Consider the following 20,563-nt stretch of genomic DNA (forward strand, 5'->3'; position numbering starts at 1 on the left):
TGAAGGGCAAAAAGGAGTATGGAACCACTGGGCTGGTGAGACTGTGTAAGGGACTTCTGTTTAAGCACTTCCAGCAAATAAATCAAACCATACTTGACATCTGATAGAATAATAACATAGAAACACCTTTAATTCCAATGAGGTAGAGGGTATTATAAGCTATGCAGATCCATCCTTGTATACAGAGGCACTTTAGTTAATATAATTATCAAGAGCAGCTTTAAAAGGGAAACCGAAATAAACCAAACCCACTGCCGTCAAGTCGATTCCAACTCATAGTGACCCTATAGGACAGAGTAGAACTGCCCATGGAGTTTCCAATGAGCGCCTGGCAGATTTGAACTGCTGACCTTTTGGTTCGCAGCCGTAGCACTTAACCACTATGCCACCAGGGTTTCCTTAAAAGGGAAAGATGTTGGAAAAAGGCAGCACCAAGCTGCAGGTTGTATTGTTCTGATTGCCAGGCAGCCACCTCAGGCATCCTCTTGTTACCTTGGTGATGCTTGGAGAGCTTACCTAAATACTCTTTGAAATAAGAACTCTTCACATCCTTTTAGGGCAAGCTAATCTTGGTACTTCTTTTTCCTCCTTCCCCACAACTCCACCCACAGTCTCATAACCTTACGAAGTTGAGGAACTTATAAGTGTACCTCCAATGCCCAAGGCCAGAGAATGATGCTGATTTGCCTACCCCAGGCAGTTAATGAAAGGATAACTCAATGAATGAAAGGATAGGCCAAAACAAGGTTCTTAAAATCAAAAATTGATATAATTGGGGGATAATCCAGGGTCTGTTCAACTTAATGTAATGGAAAGGGCATTGTCTTGCTAATCAGAAGGCTTGGCTTGTAGTTCTGATGCTCTGCCATTTAACAATGTGTGATTTTAATCATCCTAGTCTCATCGTCTGGGCTTCAGTTCCTTCATTTGTAATAAGAGGGGATTTAAGTATAGCAACTGACCCAACGAACCCAGTGCCACTGGGTCTATGCCAACTCATAGTGACCCTGTACGACAGAGTAGAGTTGCCCCATAGGATTTCCAAGGCTGTAAATCTTTACGGGAGCAGACTGCTACATCTTTCTCCCACTGAGTGTCTGGCGGGTTCAAACCACAGATCTTTTGGTTAGTAGCCAAGAGCTTTTGGCCAGGACCTATAGTAACAATACATTTTACATCACAACCCCGTATACCTGTATACATACCAAAAAAATCTGAAACAAAAATTTTATGAAACAATCCCTACTCTTGATATGTGTGATGCACTCTGGTATTTTCTGTTCCATTGTTTTTCATATTTTTAATTGTTGGTTATGATCCAATAAATTGATTTGATGACCTCATTAATGCTTTATGATTTGAAGAACACTGAATTAATGGGTATCTAGGGGCTCTGTATACTTCTTGCATTCTATGATTTTATGTTATGCCCTATCTTCCTTTTAAAATAATAGTACCAATAGCTAGCATTTACCAAAGTCTTACTACATGCCACGCACTGTTTTAAGCAATCCACCTGTATGAAATAAATTAATTTTCAACAACCATATATACTTTTATTAGTCCAATTTTACAGATGAGGAAAATCAATGTGATTAAAATCAGCACCAAATTTAATGGACTACCAAAATATATTTCATGACGTATTTTAAATGTTTTGAATACCTTGGAACATTGTCATTTTATAAAATAAGGTATTATCTTGCCTGTTTTTTCCATTATAAGCTCAGGAGGACACTGTAACAGTAGAGATTGTTTATATTTAATGAACTCTGCAGTAAATGCAATAATCATACTTTCTCTCATTCATTCAACAATTACTATTGAGCACCTACTACAGTAAAACCTGTCAGAGCTGGAACTCGACAAGGCTGACTCATTTTTCCAGGTCTCGAAAGCTTTCTACCTTTGACAGGATGCAGTCTTACTGCATCACTCCTTTGTCAGTTTGTTGTACTGTGGGGGCTTGTGCGTTATGCCACTGGTATTTCAAATACCAGCCAGGTCACCCATTGTGGACAGATTTCAGCAGTGCTTCATACTAAAAGAGACAGAGAAGAAGGACCTGGTGATTAATTATGAAAAAATTAGCCATTGAAAACCTTGTGGATAGCAGTGGAACATTTTTAGATATAGTGCTAGAAGATGAACTCCTCAGGTTGGAAGGCACTCAAAATATGACTAGAGAAGAGCTGTCTCCTCCAAGTAGAGTCGATCTTAATGACATGGATGGAGAAAAACATTCAGGACCTTCATTTGCTGATGTGGCGTGACTCAAAATGAGAAGAAACAGCTGTAAACATCCATTAATAATAAGAACATGGAATGCAAGAACAATGAATCTAGGAAAATTAGAAGTCGTCAAAAAGGAAACGGAACACACAAAGAGCAATATACTAGGCATTAGTGAGCTGAAATGGACTGGTATTGGCCATTTTGAATCAGACAATTATATGGTCTACTATGTTAGGAATGACAACTTGAAGAGGAATGGCATTGCATTCATCGTCAAAAAGAACATTTCAAGATCTATTCTGAAGTACAACACTGTCAGTGATAGGATAATATCCATGTGCCTACAAGGAAGACCAGTTAATACAACTATTACTCAAATTTACGCACCAACCACTAATGCCAAAGATGAAGAAATAGAAGATTTTTACCAACTTCTGCAGTCTGAAATTGATCGAACATGCAATCAGGATACACTGACAATTACTGGCGATTGGAATGCTAAAGTTGGAAACAAAGAAGAAGGATTGGTAGTTGGAAAATATGGCCTTGGTGACAGAAACAAGGACAGAGAACTAATGATAGGATTTTGCAAGACCAATGACTTAATTGTAAATGTTTTTTTAAACAATATAAAAGGCCACCATACACATGGATTTCACCAGATGGAATACACAGGAGTCAAATTGACTACATCTGTGGATAGAGATGATGGAGAAGCTTAATATCATCAGTCAGAACAAGACCAGGGGCCGACTGTGGAACAGACCATCAATTGCTAACATGGAAGTTAAAGTTGAAGCTGAAGAAAATGAAAACAAGTACAGGGGAGCCAAAATATGACCTGCAGTATATCCCACCTGAATTTAGAGACCATCTCAATAACAGATTTGACACATTGAACACTAATGACCCAAAGATCAGACAAATTGTGGGATGACATCAAAGACATCATACATGAAGAAAGCAAAACATTTTTTAAAAGATAGGAGAGAAATAAAAGACCCAAATGGATGTCAGAAGAGGCTCATGAAACCTGCTCTTGAACATAAAGAGAAAGGAAGAAATGGTGAAGTAAGATTTGGACAGAAGATTTCAAAGAGCAGCTCCAGAAGACAGTGTCAAGCATAATAATGAAGTGTGCAAAGATCTGGACTTAGAAAACCAAAAGGGAAGAACATTCTCCACATTTGCCAAGCTGAAGGAACTGAAGAAACAATTCAAGCCTCAAGTTGCAATACTGAAGGGTTCTATAGGCAAAATATTGAAAGACGCAGGAAGCATCAAAAGACGGAAAGAATACACAGTCACTGTACCAAAAAGAACTGGTCGACATTCAACCGTTTCAGGAGGTAGCATGTGATCTAGAACCGATGGTACTAAAGGAGGAAGCCCAAGCTGCACTGAAGACATTGGTGAAAAACAAGGCTCCAGGAATTGATGGGCTACCCGTTGAAATGTTTCAACAAACTGATGCAACAACGCTGGAAGCACTCACTCGTCTATGCTGAGAAATTTGGAAGGTAGCTACCTCGACAACCAACTGGAAGAGATCCATATTTGTGCCCATTCCAAAGAAAGGTGATCAAACAGAATGCAGAAAAATCATTGAATAATATCATTAGTATCATACGCGAGTAAAATTTTGCTGAAGATCATTCAAAAGCGGCTGCAGCAGTACATTGACAGAGAACTGCTGGAAAATCAAGCCAAATTCAGAAGAGGTCGTGGTGTCAGATGAATCCTGGCTGAAAGCAGAGAATACCAGAAAGATGTTTACCTGTGTTCCATTGACTATGCAAAGTTATTTGACTGTGTGGTTTATAACAAATTATGGATAACATTGCAAAGAATGGGAATTCCAGAACACTTAATTGTGCTTATGAGGAACCTGTGCATAGACCAAGATGCAGCCATTCGAACAGAACAAGGGGAAACTGCATGGTATAAAATCAGGAGAGGTGTGTGCCTTGTTCATCTAGCTCTGCTGTAAAAGAAATACAAGTGGATGGCTCTAACGAAGAGAAATTTATCCTCTCACAGTCTAAAAAAAATATATATATATATTTTTAGGGTACAAATCCAAATTCAGGGCATCGGCTCCAGGGGAAAGCTTTCTCTCTCTGTCAGCTCTGGAGGAAGGTCCTTGTTATCGATCTTTCCCTGGTTGAGGAGCTTTTTAGGCACAGGGACACCGGGTCCAAAGGACACACTCTGCTCCCAGTGCTGCTTTCTTGGTGGTATGAGGTCCCCATGTCTCTCTGCTTGCTTCTCTCTTTTAAATCTCAGAAAAGATTAGCTTAGGACACTATCTAATCTTGTAGATTTCATCAGCATAACTGCCACTAATCCATCTCATTACATCATAGTGACAGGATTTATAACACATAGGGAAATCAGATGACAAAATGGTAGACAATCATACAATACTGGGAATCATGACCTAGCCAAGCTGACAGATATTTTTGTGTGACACAATTCAATTAAGACAGTGTGCATTAGGGTTCTATCCTTTCACTAGACTTATTCAATCTATATACTGAGCAAATAATCCAAGGTGTTGGACCATATGAAGAATGAAGCATCAGGACTGGAGGAAGATTAACAACCTGTAGTATGTAGATAACACTACCTTGCTTGCTGAAAGTGAAGAGGACTTGAAGCACTTATGGATAAAAATCAAAGTGTACAGCCTTCAGTATGGATTATATTTCAACATAAAGAAAACAAAAATCCTCACAACTGGACCAGCAAGCAACATCATGATAAACGGAGAAAAGGTTGAAATTGTCAAGGATTTCGTTTAACTTGGATCCACGATCAGCGCCCATGGAAGCAGCAGTCAAGAAATTAAACAACATATTGCATTGTGCAAATCTGCTGCAAAAGACTTCCTAAAAGTGTTGAAAAGCAAAGATATCATCTTGAAGACTAAGGTGCTCCTGACCCAAGCCATGGTATTTTCAATCGCCTTATATGCATGTGGAAGCTGGGCAATGAATACAGAAGGCCAAAGAAGAATCAATGCCTTTGAATTGTGGTGTTGGCGAAGAATATTGAATATGCCTTGGACCGCCAGAGGAGTGAACAAATCTGTCTTGGAAGAAGTACAGCTAGAACGCTCCTTAGAAGCAAGGATAGTGAGATTTGGTCTTGTTTACCTTGGTCATGTTATCAGGAGGGACCAGTCCCTGTAGAAGGCCACCATGCTTGGTAAAGTAGAAGATCAGGGAAAAAAAGGAAGCCCCTCAACAAGATGAATTGACACAGTGGCTTTAACGATGGGCTCAAACATAGCAACAATTATGAGGATGGTGCAGAACTGGGCAGTGTTTTGTTTTGTTTTGTTTTGTTTTGTTGTGCATGGGGTCACTGTGAGTAGAACTGACTTGACAGCACCTAACAACAGCAACAGTCTTACTACTTTTCTATCACCCATTTTAGTGGGAAATATTTTAATTTTCCTTCTCTGACAGGTTTTTGCCTTACATAGGTTCCATCTTTTGCAGGTTTTACTGTATATGCAGATACTGATTTTGGCACTGGGGATTCAGAAATGAATATAGCAAAGTAGCTGCACTCAGGGAACTTATTTTATGTCTTGTAAATTTGAATTTTTGTATATCGTATTTGTTTACTTATTTCTTTAGGGAGAGATACATTGGTATATTACCTTTGGTAGAGAGGTAATAAGAATTACATGTTTCATTTATTTAAAATGTTTATTAAGTGCATTTTACACATAAACCTGTTGCTATTGAGTCAATTCCGATTCATACCAACCCTATAGGACAAGTAGAGCTGCCCCATTGGGTTTCCAAGGAGCAGCTGGTGGAGTCAAACTGCTAAGCTTTTGGTTAGCGGCCAAAGCTCATCGTAGCTCTGTGCCACCAGGGCTCCAATAGCATGGCAGCAGTGTCAGACCTCCTCCTCTAACTTCACAAAAAAAAGGGGGGAAGAGATAATCATTATCAGCATCAGCAGCCCAAGGCTGATTCCTATGAGGCGTAGGTCAGACATACTTCCTCTCTCCAACCTTTTGAGCAATTCTGACACCAGCCATCCCTCCCACAACACATTCTATTTCTCTGCTAGGTTTGGTAATTCATTGCAATGGCTACACAGAACTTATAGACAATTGTCACAACTATGGGGTTTATTAGGGAAGTAGCAGGTTACAATTCAGTATCGGAAATGACTCAGGATACAGTTCTTCAATCAGGACAGCCTCTTCCCAGCTGTGCCCACTGGCAGGCCTCTTTCTCCCACCCTCAGCCCCTCCGCCCAGCCTCTGCCCTGCTCAGGCAAGTGTAACAAATTGCTTTTGCTCTGCCAATAAGTGCCCAGAGGCACCCTGCTCTGCCAGTAAACCTCGGCCAGAAGGTGCTCAGCTCTGTTGCTCCAGGGTTCAGTAAGCCGAGCTCCATTAAAAAGTGCCTGAAGGCACCCCACTCTGCCAGGGACCCTCCTACTTGAAGGTACTCAGCTCTCTCCATGGGCTGGCACACCCACTGTAGTTGCCTCACTCTGTGGGCTGTGAAGTCCACGGCGCCACCTTGCAGCAGTCTCCTGGTTCTGGTTCTGCTGCGACTGTTCTCTGCCCTACCTGCCATCACTTCTCACCATCTTGTGCCATCTCTGATGTTACAGCTCTCTGTCTTCTGGATCTAGGAGGTTGTTAGCCCAGGGATCCTGGGTCCAAGGGACATGCTGCACTCCTACCTAGCACTTCCTCTTGGTAGCAGTGGGTCCCCCACCCCCTGCTCCCTTCTCTCTCCTTTCATCTCTTGTAAGATAAAAGGTGTGGCTCAAATAAGGGCATGACTTAAATAAGGGTGGTAATGTTTTTTTTTTAATGGTGGTGACTTGAGTCACACCCTTTAGTAAGGTGGTGACTCAAGATACATCCTACACTAATCCTGTCCCATTAACCATAACTGACAGCTCACTCCCAACTGGGACCAAAACCACAGGCATAGAGGCTAGGATTTACAACACATCACAAAATGGAGGATAATTACATCAAATCACAAAACGGAGGATGACTATATCATACATAACTGCCAGATTACATCATTATATAACTGCCATACCACTGATAATCATGGCCCAGCCAAGATGACACATAACTTTAACCATCACAGTTTCCATACACCTTATGTGCATAGTCACTGTGTGGGAGTCACAAAGACTATGGCTAGAAGCGTCATACTAAGTAATTCACTGCACCGTGGCAGTACTGAAGGAACTATAAGCAAAAAAAAAAAAAAAACATTCCTGTCATGTCGATTCCGACCCATGGCAACCCTATAGGACAGAGTAGAACAGTCCCACATGGTTTCCAAGGAGCGGCTGGTAGATTTGAACTGCCAACCTTTTGGTTAGCAGCCGAGTTCTTAACCACTGTGTCACCAAGGCACCACAAAGGAACTATAGGAAACAAAAAATCAGTTTCTGCTGTCAAAAGGTTTACAGTCTAGTTAAATCAGTGGTTTCCAACCAGGGGCTATTTTGGCCCCCAGAGGACACTTGGCAATGTCTGGAGACATTTTGAGATGTCACAGCTAGAAGAACGGGTGGTACTAGCATATAGTGAGTAGAGGCCAGGGATGCTGCTAAACACCCTACAACGCACAGGACAGCCCCACAACAAATAATTTTCTGGCCCAAAATGTCAAGAGTGTGGAGGTTGAGAAACCCTGAGTTAGAGAGATGAGTAACCAGTGAGTCGATTCCAACTCTGTCCAGAGTAGAACTGCCCCCATATGGCTTCCAAGGCTATAATCTTTATGGACGTAGACTGACATATTTTTTCTCCCACAGAAAGGCTGGTGGGTTCGAACTAATGATCTCTCAGTTAGCACCTTAGTGCTTAACCACTGCACCATGAGACAGGATACATATATTAAAAGTTTTTATTTTAATTACGAGATATTAGGTAATAAATGTTAAATGAATGGTGTATACAAGGCAATATAGAGAGAAGAAAGATCATGCTAGACTGAAGTGATAGGGGAGGCTTCAAGAAGGAAGTACAATTCAAGTTGAGGCGTCATGTCACTCTTTGCTCAAACCAGAGGAAAACCTATTGCTCTCTCTCTGACCTCATTGCCTACTACTCTCCCCCTTGCCCCTTCACTCCAGCCAACTGGCCTTTGTGTTTCCCTGAAAATGTCAAGCATGCTGTCTCATGGAATCTACCCTTGCTGCTGCCTCTGACTCAAATATCTGTTCCCTAGATATTCACATGGAAACCCTGGTGGCGTAGTGGTTAAGTGCTATGGCTGCTAACCAAAGGGCCAGCAGTTTAATTCCGTCAGGCCCTCCTTGGAAACTCTGTGGGGCGGTTCTACTCTGTCCTATAGGGTCGCTATGAGTCAGAATCGAATTGCTGGCACTGGGTTTGGTTTGGGTTTTTTTTTTAGATATTCACATTGGAAACCTTGGTGGCGTAGTAGTTAAGTGCTATGGTTGCTAACCAAAAGACCAGCACTTCAAATCCACCAGGTGCTCCTTGGAAACTCTATAGGGCAGTTCTACTCTGTCCTATAGGGTTGCTATGAGTCAGAATAGACTCGACAGCAATGGGTTTGGTTTGGCTTTTTTTTTTTTTAGATATTCACATAGCTCACTCCCTCACTTTCTGCAGGTCTCTGTTCTGTTCAATATCTTACTAGAGGGCCTTTCTCTAACCATACTCTACATAAAATGTTGACTCCTACCCCAACCACTGCCTTTCCCCTTATGATTTTTTCTTCAAAGCAGAACAGAGCAGACACTCAAGAAACATGTATTAAATGAGTGAATCAGTTAAATATGAATAATGGTAGGTTCTTGAGTCTACACAATGAAAAGAAGCTTGAATAGTGTCTGGTTCATAGTACCAATTGTCACTGAGGGAGCATGACATTTTCAAGGAAATGCAAAGGCCAGTTGCCTGGAGTGGAGGGGTGAAGAGAAGAGTTGTAGACAAGGTCAGAGACAGAGCAATGTGTGTCAGAGTAGAACTGTGCTCCATAGGGTGGCTCATAGTAGGCACTTCATAAATAGTAAATAATGATAAAATAGACAGCAAAGGGAGATTAATATGATTAATATCATAATTTGATTAATATCAAAATAAACCTATAACCATCTTTAAAAATTACCCTTAGGACTATTACAATACTACATTCTCTGTATACTGTCATATCTGGGCACATCATATAAATGTTTTATTCTTAATTCTGACTATTCTTATTAGTTTTTTTTCAGTTTACTTTCATTTTCTATATATTTCTTCTAGTTCAATTCCTTCTTAAATTCTATATCCCAGCTGTATGTTAAGCCAAGTATTGCATAATAAATTAATTTTTAAGAAGTTTAATCTAACACTGGCTCTTTACCAAGCCAATTCTATAATTTTCTTTTTCATTTGCACTTAATCACTGATTCACCCACCCACGGACTCAGGGAGCCACTACAGGCGATTATGCAAATACTAGGGTGTCTATGAGTCAGAATAGGCTGGAGGCACACAACAACCCTAAAAAAAAAAAAAAAGTAATAGCAGCTAACATTTCTTGGGGAGTTTTTGTGTTAGGGACTGTCCTGAAGGCTCTCCATACATTATCTGATTTAGTTCATACTACAGGAGATTCATGTTATCACATGCCTGTATATATATATATATGTATATATATATGTGTATATATATATGTATATATATATATATGTATATATATATATTATTCTGTTTATTTTTTAACTTTATTTTGTTTACACAGAACACAAATCCTGATACATACAAATAAGTAGTTGTAAATAGTAACAGTGTTTGAAAACTTGCAATCTTAGGATTCTCTTTTTTTTTTAATAATTTTTGTGCTTTAAGTGAAAGTTTACAAATCAAGTCTGTCTGTCACATATAAGCTTATATACACCTTACTCCATACTCCCACTTACTCTAGGATTCTCTTTTATCTTTTTAAAAATAATTTATTTTTTGTTGTTGAAAATATACACAGCAGAGCATACAGCAATTCAACAACTTCTAACATGCATAGTTCAGTGACATTGATTGTATTCTTCAAGTTGTGCACAACCACTCTCACCTTCCTTTTCCCAACTGTTCCTCCTCCTTTAACATAAACTCACTGCCCCCTAAGTTTCTTATCTACTCTTTCAAGTGGCTGATGTCAATTGGATCCCATTTAGATAGTTCTCTAAAACCCTTTGGCGACTCTTGGGACAGTGGGGCATATTGTAAGCCAACTACTTTTTATGCCTCTGGAGGTAGGTAGGCTGATTTTAAGATGTTTAGCTTCAAGGTGGGAGCCTTTTAAAAATGCGTGAAACTCAAGAACCTTGAGTTGGAGCTTCATTATTATGCAGAATGAGCACTGCATTAGGTGACCTCTCCTGGGTGTGTGAATTTTGTAAACGTTTGACAGGTTTGCCTTTATTTCTGTGAGATAAAACTCCTCACTATGTTTCCCGGTTGTATACTGGTGGTGTAGTGGTTAAGTGCTATGGCTGCTAACCAAAAAAAAGGTCAGCAGTTCAAATCCACCAGGTGCTCCTTGGAAGCTCTATGGGGCTGTTCTACTCTGTCCTGTAGGGTCGCTATGAGTCGGAATCGACTCGACGGCAACGAGTATGTTCACTTACTTACCGCAAAAATAAGCTATTAGGAGCCCTGGGGGCACAGCGGTTAAGCATTTGGCTGCTAACCAAAAGGTCAGCAGCTCTACTCTGTCCTGTAGGGTTCCTATGAGTTGGAACCAACTTGACCGCTACGGGTTTTTTTGTTTGTTTGTTTTTGGTTTGGTTAGTCTTCATTCAATCATAGTGGCCATATTCTCCCTGACAGGATTCACTGTTTTTAGGTGTTACTGGCTCCCTGCTCTGCTTTGAGTCTTTGCTCTGCAATTTTTTCAGGACTGCTTTTCTAGCTTCTGAACAGTAAGTAATGCTTTTGCAATAAGGAAAAATTCACTGCAGTAGTATTTTTCAAGAGGCTCCAACTCTTATTAAATTACTGTTGCATTCAGTCTTAGGAGCCAATCATTGCTTCCACATGTAGCAGCAGACTGAACCACTGTGAGCAGGTCTGCGATATTCCAGGGCAGCTGTTTTTGCTTCTTAGCTGTGAGAATACATACCCATAAACCTATTGCCGTGGAGTCGATTCCAACTCATAGTAACCCTCTAGGACAGAGAAGAACTGCCCCATAGAGTTTCCAAGGAGCACCTGGTGGATTCAAACTGCAGATCTCTTGGTTAGCAGACATAGCTCTTAACCACTACCCAGCAGTGTTTCAGTGATAATTATTCTGAGATTCAAATTCATTTAATTTTATTTTTTTGAACTGTAATTCATTTAATTGTATTTTTTTTTTTTTGCAGTAAGGAAGAATGCATTGCAGTAGTAATTCTCCTTAGATGAAAAATCCTTTGGCTTTATTTCTTTAGGCTGTTTAAGTACAGCTTTTGCAGTAAGGGAGAATACATTCTACCATGTTTTGAAAAGTTTCACAAAAAATAATAAAAAGGCTAAGAAGGAGGTTAGAGTAAAATGTATGTACAGTGATTGCCAGGTGTCTTCATGTTTTACCTCATATTTTGCAAATTTTCCAGAAGTAAAATTTTAAAAATGTTAAGAAACAGCTTTATCATTAACTCATATGGGTAGGATTTACTACATCCAGCATCTGCAAGGACACATGTGATCTCGGATAATGGGTATCAAAATCTACAAATCATAACAAAAATTTTTATTTGGTTCTTTAATCAGCATTCCTTCCTTCCATTAGTGAAATCACACAGTATTAACCAAAAAATCAAAGGAGAAAATAATTGGGTCACCAAAGGGCTAAAGGAGCGCAATGTTCAAAGTCACATGCATGTATATTAACCTATGCCCTGTGAGTAAGGAACCCACCAGACGGCAACAGGTTTGGTTTTTGGTTTTGAATTTAGTTTCCATTGCTGGGCCGAATTCCCAAACTCTTGAGATATGACTACCTGCACCATACTTTCAGACACTTCCCCTTTTCCACTGCCATCTAGGCTGTCTCCTTTCTAGGAGAGACAAGAGCATTCCTCCCTTTCCCTCCTGCTGTTCTTTGGGAACCAAGGCGACCGCCGCCTTCCCTTACCTCTCCCCTGCTCCCCCTCCCTCAGGCAGCAATCAGGCGGGGAAATAGTCTGGGGATCTGCTACTTAACCCGCTCAGGATGACTGCCTAGTAACAGCGCTTCAGGGAAGCAGGCGGGGGAGCAATGGGCAGGGCGGGAGCGCTGGCGCACGCGCATAACGTCTTTGTAGTTCTATAAGTAGGCACCTTTCCAGTCAACAGGCGCCAGAGCGCGCATTTTCTTTTACCTCAGCTTGAGGACGAAGCAAACTAGCTTTTGGAAGTGGAGAGGCTACAGAATTTCTCCCCAATGTCTGGTAAATCAGGCCAGCCTGAGGCTGGCCCCTCACATGCTGGACAAGACCAGCGGAGACGTGAGAGAGATCGGGCTGGGGTCTCGGGAGGGGTGATCCGAAGGGCCGGTGCCCAAGGGCCCAGGTCCTGGATACAAAAGGTTTTTGAGCAAATTATTGACACACCTCGCCAGTGGGTCAGCCTCTCGGAGGTGGTGCCTGTCGCTGTGCTGGCCGTCCAAAGGTACTTGTTAGAGGATGAGCCACGCGACATGCTGCCCAAGCTTCCCCTTTACTGCTATGATGTGACGATCTCAGACGGGGTGTACCAGGAGAAGTGCTACCTGGATCCCCGCCTAAACTCTCTCGTATATAAAAATATTCTTAAAGTTGGCAAAGAAGTGAGAATTACCAGAGTCTCGTGTGTTTACAACGAGAAAAGGATAGGCCAAGGGACCCTATGCATAAATAAAGTCCACTGTGGGGAGACCTTGAAAGCTATCTCTTTAGAAACTCCCTTCAGAAATCGCGCTCATGAGCAGAAACCAGAGAGGCCCTTAAGGGGCGGGAAGAGTCACTACATGGCGCTCTGGAATAACGAAGATCCATATGGTGATATCTGGTTAACCAGCAAGCGAGCTAAGGAATACAATTTAAGCAGTAAGTAATTGGAGGGATCAACAGAGGGTAAAAAAATTATTATTTTTCTGAAGCTTGTGTTAACGGGAAAGGAAATAAAGGCACTTTTGTATTCCTAGTAACACACCAGGAATTATAATAGGCAAATTTTTATGAATGACAGAGAGACGACGCTCTCTTAATGAAATTTGCACAATCTGTCTTGCTTTCATTATAAAGTGGCCATTCAGGAAGTGTCTGAATGCATCTTAAATTTAATCTGGCAAATGTACTGATGTTGAAGTCAGTATTCCTCATGTGTTCGATATACGTTTGACTACAGTGAAATTAATCTTAGTTTCTAGTTGTGGAGGTAGTACAGTCTACCGGTTGAAGAGTGTATAGATTCCAACCGAGCAAAAAAATTTGGCAGCGTTTGCAACGTGTGTTTTAACCTTCATTCAAAAAGGATGTTTTGTGAGTTATTAATAATTTACAGTAACAGAAATGCCACATTTATGTCTTTGCATTTAACGGTTAGGTAAATATCACTGTTTGAATGTGGGATTTTGTGAGAAGGCTTGGAATTCTCATTTTAATGTTTCTTATTACCACGGTCAGTGCTGATCTGAGTTCAATTTTTCTGTGTATGTAGTAGGAAGTTAACCTGAAAATGCCAGTTTGTCATCAGCAAGTAGTCCAAAACATTTTTTTTCAATAAGAGATGGAATTAAGGGGAATGATAGTACTGTAGGCATGTACATCTAGGCAATGGGGAAAAAATTAAAATGCAAAAAAAAAAATAGTGGAAGAAAGATGATCATCTACATTTACTGTTTTTCAGTCGTTTCTTTAAGTTGTAGTCACAACGTTATATCATAGATAATCTTACTATCATGTGTAACAGCAGCAAACTTGAAAGTGAAAAGATAATTGGGTCAAAATATACGCAATTATAGTTATATCGAGTTATGAGAAAAAAAGATGATTGAAATAACTACATTTTAAAAGCAAGATGGTCATTTCGGGTATAAAATAATGGAAGTGATTTTATCTCACCCATGGAACAAGGCAGTAGTGCATTAATATATTCTTCCGTTCCTTTTTATTTTTAGAATTGTATATTGTTGTTGGTGGCTGTGGAGTAGCCCTAACTCTTGGTGACCCCATGTGTCACAGAGTGGAACTGCTCCACAGGGTTTTCTTGGCTGTAATCTTTATGGAAGCCATCCTGCTAGGCCTTTCTTGAGAGGAGCCACTGGGTGGGTTCAAACAGCCAACCTTTAGGTTAACAGCCAATCGCAAACTTCTTTCGCCACCCAGGCTCCTGAGAATTGAATATAAAAAATGAAAACTTGGACCCTAGAAGAAGAATTAAGAGGATATTAATTTGTAAAAGTATATTTTGGTTTTGTTCTGACTATGAAAGTAATATCTATTCATTTATTGAAAACCTATTTTTATTACAAAAGGTAATATGTCCATGTGCTACAAAAATCCAAACCACATTTTTAAAAGTATATTGTGTAAAAAGTGTAAGACCCAAGTATAAAAAGTAACATGTTAATGGTGAAATACAGTATGTGGGTATATTGGTGTTCACTGTAAAATTTTTTCAGGTTTGCTGTATGTTTGAAATTTTTAATGATAAGATGTTGGGGTGGAGTGAAAGATCCTTTTCACTCCACCCCAATGCCTCCAACTTTCCTCTCAAAACTGGAAACTCATCAGTTTTGTGTGTATCTTTGGGAAAAAAAGTAATGATATGGCATTGGGAAATTTGCTATTTCCATTTAATATACCTCAGGCATCTTTCATGTACATCTGCACATACCATATTCCATAGTGTGGATGTACCGTAATTTATGTAATCATTCCGTCGTGAATGGGTAATTTGCAATTTTAGGCAATTGTTAGTTTTTCACTATTAGATACAGTGCTTGAACATCATTAGGATGTACATATATTTTTGTTCATTATGTTCAAGTGTTTCTGTTGAATACATGGATTCCTAGAAGTGAAATTGCCTGGTTAAAGGATATTTGAATTTTTTTTTAATTTAATGGGTCCTGACAAATGACATTCTATAAAGATTGTACTAATTTACAATCCCACCAGCATATATATGAGAGTACCCATTTTTCTCTATTCTTACTAAGTCTGAATGTCATCAGCCTTTTTAATTTATGCTCATCTCAAGAGTAAGAATGGCATTTTATTTCTTCTGCAAATCTCTGGTTACTGGTGAGGGTGAGCATCCTTTAATATGTTTACTGGCCACTTGCATATATTTCTCTGAATTGCTTGCTTATATCTTTGACTATTTGGAATTTGTATCATTTAGTTTTTCTTTTGCTAATGTGTATTAAATTCGTATTTGCTATGTACTGCAAATTATTTTCTCATGTTCTGTCTCTTTCCTCTTAACTTTGTTTATGGTGCTTTTTGTGCTTCTGAGATTTAATTTTTGTGTAGTCAAATCTGTAAGCCTTATGGTTTCTAGTTTGGAGGCCTTGCTTAGGAATGCCAACTTTAACCAAAGATTATGAGAAAATGTTCATATATTTTCTTCTAATATTTTAATTGTTTATATTTAACTCTTTAATTGACTTGGTCATTATTTTGTGTGGGTTGCAGTAAGAAATCTAACTTTAGCTTTTTCATGTGGTTTTGTATCCAACCCATCACCAAGACTAATAGATTTGAAATCGGTACATTTCTCTTCATCTCTACTGCTACCACCCATGATTAGTCTGAGCATATTCTAAAGGAAATCAGTTACCTTAGATCAAATATTAGGACTTGTGATCCTATGTTTGTAATGTATTAGGAGAATCTGGAAGGAAAATTATATAAGGCATATTAGTAATACTGAAAATAATATTTTTTTGGTATAGCACTAATTATAAAATACCATTTAAATGCCTATTAAGGAGATATTACAGTAAAACCTGTGAAATCCAGAACCTGTGTAAAGTGGAAACCTAACAGAGAAGGAAAACTCAAATATTTTCCACTAATAGAAAGGAATAGAAAAATGGTAAGACTGCACCCTGTCAAAGGTGAAAAACATGCGAGACCCGAAAAAACAAGGCATTTCATTGAGTTCTGGATCTCAAAGGTCTCACTGTACAAGCATGATTTTAATGCTACAATGTTAACTGGATAATACTTTCGTAAATAGAAATGAAAGATGCCTTAGCGAAATAAATATTGAAACTAATGCAAATTCAGGTCTTAAAAGTTGGGACTATGGGCTATGGGAGAGCAAAAAGTGGAGAGAATTGTAGGTGCAATCCCTCTTAACTCAAGGGAGAATAAAATTCAAAGTTTAAGTTAATCCTGTAAAGATGGTGAAAAACTATTGAGCAGCTTTTGTGCTCGCCAGCAGGCTTGAAGATTAAAACATTTCAAAGTAAATGATGTGGTATATTAGAAGATAAATGCTATGTAGAAAAATAAAGTGGGACAGAGGATAAGTGAAGGGGTCAGTTTTCAATAGGGTGGTTAGGGATAACATCACTGAGAAAGTGACCTCTGAGCAGAACTTGAAGGAGGGGAAAGAGTACTTCACTCAGGTATCCAGGGGGAAGACATTCCACACAGAGGGAACAGCAAGTGCACAGGCCCTGATTTAAGAGCATGTCTGCTGTGTTTGGTAGAGATGGAACTTAAATGTATGAAACCAATGTGAGAACAATAAAGAAATACATCCCACCAAATTTCCTTGTTTTTAAACTGTGCTTTAGATGAAGGTTTACAGAGCAAATTAGTTTCTCATTAAACAGTTAGTATACGTGTGGTTGTATTACATTGGTTAACAACCCCATGACATGTCAACACTCTCCCTTCTCAACCTTGGGTTCCCTATTACCAGTTTTCCTGTCCCCTCCTGCCTTCTCATCCTTGCCTATGGGCTGGTGTGTCCCTTTAGTCTTGTTTTGTTTTATGGGCCTGTTTAGTCTTTGGCTGAAGGGTGAACCTCAGGAGTGACTTCAGTACTGAGTTTAAAGGGTGTCCAGGGGCCATACTCTTGGGGTTTCTCTAGTCTCTGTCAGAACAGTAAGTCTGGCCTTTTTTTTTTTTTTTTTTTGAGTTTGAATTTTTTTTCTACATTTTTCTCCAGCTCTGTCTGGAACCCTCTATGGTGATCCCTGTCAGAGGAGTGAGTAGGGGTAGCCAGGCACCATCTAGTTATGCTAAACTCAGTCTGGTGGAGGCTGTGGTAGTTGTGGCCCATTAATTATTAATTAATTATTGGGCTAATCTTTCCATTGTGGTTTGGTTTTCCTCATTCTCCCTTGCTCCAGTTGGGGTGAGACCAGTGGAGTATCTTATATGGCTGTTCATAAGCTTTTAAGACCCCGGACACTACTTACCAAAGTAGGATGTAGAATATTTTCTTTATAAATTATGTTATGCCAGTTGAGCTAGATGTCCCCTGAGACCATGGTCCCCAGCCCTCAGACCAGTAATTTGGTCACTCATGGAGCTTGGATATGTCTATGAAGCTTCCATGACCTTGCCCTGGTCAAGTTGTGCTGACTTCCCCAGTATTGTGTACTGTCTGACCCTTCACCAAAGCTACCACTTATCTATTGTCTAGTTGTGTTTTTCCTTCCTCACCCTCCCCTCCCTCATAACCATCAAAGATTGTTTCTCTCTGAGTGTAAACCTTTTTGTGAGTTTTTGTAATAGTGGTCTCATGCAGTATTTGTCCTTTTGTGATTGACTTATTTCACTCAGGACAGTACCCTCCAGATTCATCTACGTCGTGAGATGTTTTGCAGATTCATCATTGTTCTTTATTGTTGCACAGTATTGCATTGTGTGTATGTACCATAGTTTGTTTATCCATTCATCTGTTGATGGGCGCTTAGGTTGTTTCCATCTTCTTGTTATTGTGAATAATGCTGCATTGAACATGGGTACGTATATGTCTATTCATGTGACGGCTGTTATATCTCTAGGATATATTCCTAGGAGTGGGATTGCTGGATCATATGGTATTTCTATTTCTAGCTTTTTAAGGAAGCACCATATCATTTTCCAAAATGGTTGTACCATTTTATATTCCCACCAGCAGTGCGTTTGAGTTCTAGTCTCCTTGCAGCCTCTCTAACATTTGTTACTTTCTGTTTTTTTGATTAGTGTAAGTAATGACAGTGTGAGATGGTATCTCATTGTAGTTTTGATTTGCATTTCTCTAATGGCTAGTGATTGTGAACATTTCCTCATGTGCCTGTGTCTGTTAGCTGCCTGAATGTCTTCTTTGGTAAAGTGTCTGTTCATATCCATTGCCCATTTTTTAATTGGATTATTTGACTTTTTGTAGTAGAGGTGTTGGATTTTCCTACAGATTTTAGAGCTTAGAACTTTCTCGGATTTCTTATAGCTGAAATTTTTTCCCTAGTCTGCAGGTTCTCTTTTTACTCTTTTGGTGAAGTCTTTTGATGAGCATAAGTGTTTAATTTTTGGAAGATCCTAATCTACCTTATCTTCTGGTGTTGTATATTGTTAATTATGGCTTGTATCCTGTCTATGCCGTGTAGTAGGGCCTATAGCACTGACCCTATTTTTTCTTCTATGACCTTAATAGTTTTTCATTTTATATTTAGGTCTTTGATCCAGTTGGAATTAGTTTTTGTGTATGGTGTGAAGTATGGGTACTGTTTCATTTCTTTGCAGATGGGCATCCAGTTTTGCCAGCACCACTTGTTAATAAAGACTGTCTTTTTCCCCTTTAATGGACTTTGGGCCTTTGTCAAAGATCAGGTGACCTTAGGTGAATGGACTTAACAACTGGGTTCTAGATTTTGTTCCATTGATCAACGTGTTAGTCATTGTACCAGCACCAGGCTGTTTTGACTACCCTAGCTGTATAGTAGGTTCTCACGTTAGGTAGTGTGGGTCCTCCTACCTTGTTCTTCTTCAGTAGTGCTTTACTTATCTGAGGACTCTATCCTTTCCATATAAAGTTAATGATTAGTTTTTCCATCTCGTTAAAGAATGCTGTTGGTATTTGGATTGGGATTGCATTGTATTTGTAGATTGCTTTAGGTAGAACTGACGTTTTCTCAATGTTGAGTCTGCCTATCCATAAGCATGGTGTGTTTTTCCATTTATGTAGGTCTCTTTTGATTTCTTGCAGTAGTGTTTTGTAGTTTTATTTGTATAGGTCTTTTACGTCCCTGGTTAGATTTATTCCTAAGTATTTTTTTTTTTTAGGGGCTATTATAAATGGTATTGCTTTCCTGATTTCCCTTTTGTAGTTCTCTTTACTGATGTAGGAATCCAGCTGATTTTTGTATGTTTATCTTGTATCCTGCTAATCTGCTGAATCTTTCTGTTCCAGTAGTTTTCCTGTGGAGTCTTTTGGTTTCTTCACGATAGAATCATATCATCTGCAAATAGGGATAGTTTTACTTCTTCTTTACCAATTTGAATATGCTCTTGTTTCTTTTTCCTGCCTTATTGCTCTTGCTCAGGCTTCCAGCAAAATGTTAAATAGCAGTGGTGATAAAGGGCATCCTTGTCTTGTTCTGGTTCTCAGGGGAAATGTTTTCAGTCTCTGTTAAAAATTATGTTGGCTGTTGGTTTTGTATAGATGCCCTTTATTATGTTGAGGAATTTTCCTTCTGTACCTGTTGTACTGAGATTTTTTTTTTTTTTTAAATCAGGAATGGGCCCTGGTCTTTATCAAATGCCTTTTCTGCATCGGTTAAGATGATCACGTGATTATTTCGTTTTATCGATGTGCTGGATTATGTTCATATATTTTCTAATGTTGAACCACCCTTGCAAACCTGGTGTGAATCCCACTTGGTTAGGGTGTTTTTTTTTTTTTTTATATGATGCTGAATTCTATCGGCTAAAATTTTGTTGAGAGTTTTTGCATCTATATTCATGAGAGATATTGGTCTGTAGTTTTCTTGTGGTGTCTCTGCCTGGTTTTGGTATCAGGGTTATGCTGGCTTCATAAAATGAATTTGGAAATAGCCCTTCCTTTTCTATGTTCTGAAATAGTTTGACTAATGTTTGGTAGAATTCTCCAGTGAAGCCATCTGGGCCAGGACTTTTTTTTTTTTAATTACCTTTTCAATCTCTTCTCTTGTTAATGGGTCTGTTCAGATTTTCAACCTCAGTTTCTGTTAGTTTAGGTAGGTAGTATGTTTCTAAAAATGTATCCATTTCCGGTAGGTTTTCAAATTTGTTGGAGTAGTTTTTCGTAGTACTCTGTTATGATCCTTTTTATTTCAGGTGGGTCTGTTGTAATGTCCCCCATTTCATTTCTTATTTGGGT

At 39.3% G+C, this 20,563-nt stretch overlaps 1 protein-coding gene across 2 annotated transcripts in view; it reads left to right on the forward strand.

Moving 5' to 3' along the window:
- Positions 1–12,659: 12,659 nt before the first annotated feature.
- RADX (RPA1 related single stranded DNA binding protein, X-linked) overlaps positions 12,660–20,563 on the forward strand; it is a 60,164-nt gene continuing 52,260 nt past the window's right edge. For both annotated transcript variants that reach the window (XM_003414870.4, XM_023553922.2), the window contains exon 1: positions 12,660–13,302. In XM_003414870.4, the coding sequence (XP_003414918.1) occupies positions 12,660–13,302 (643 nt within the window). The remainder of the gene's footprint in view (positions 13,303–20,563) is intronic.

Source organism: Loxodonta africana, chromosome X, assembly GCF_030014295.1.
Source record: "Loxodonta africana isolate mLoxAfr1 chromosome X, mLoxAfr1.hap2, whole genome shotgun sequence".
Taxonomy (NCBI): Eukaryota; Metazoa; Chordata; class Mammalia; order Proboscidea; family Elephantidae; genus Loxodonta; species Loxodonta africana.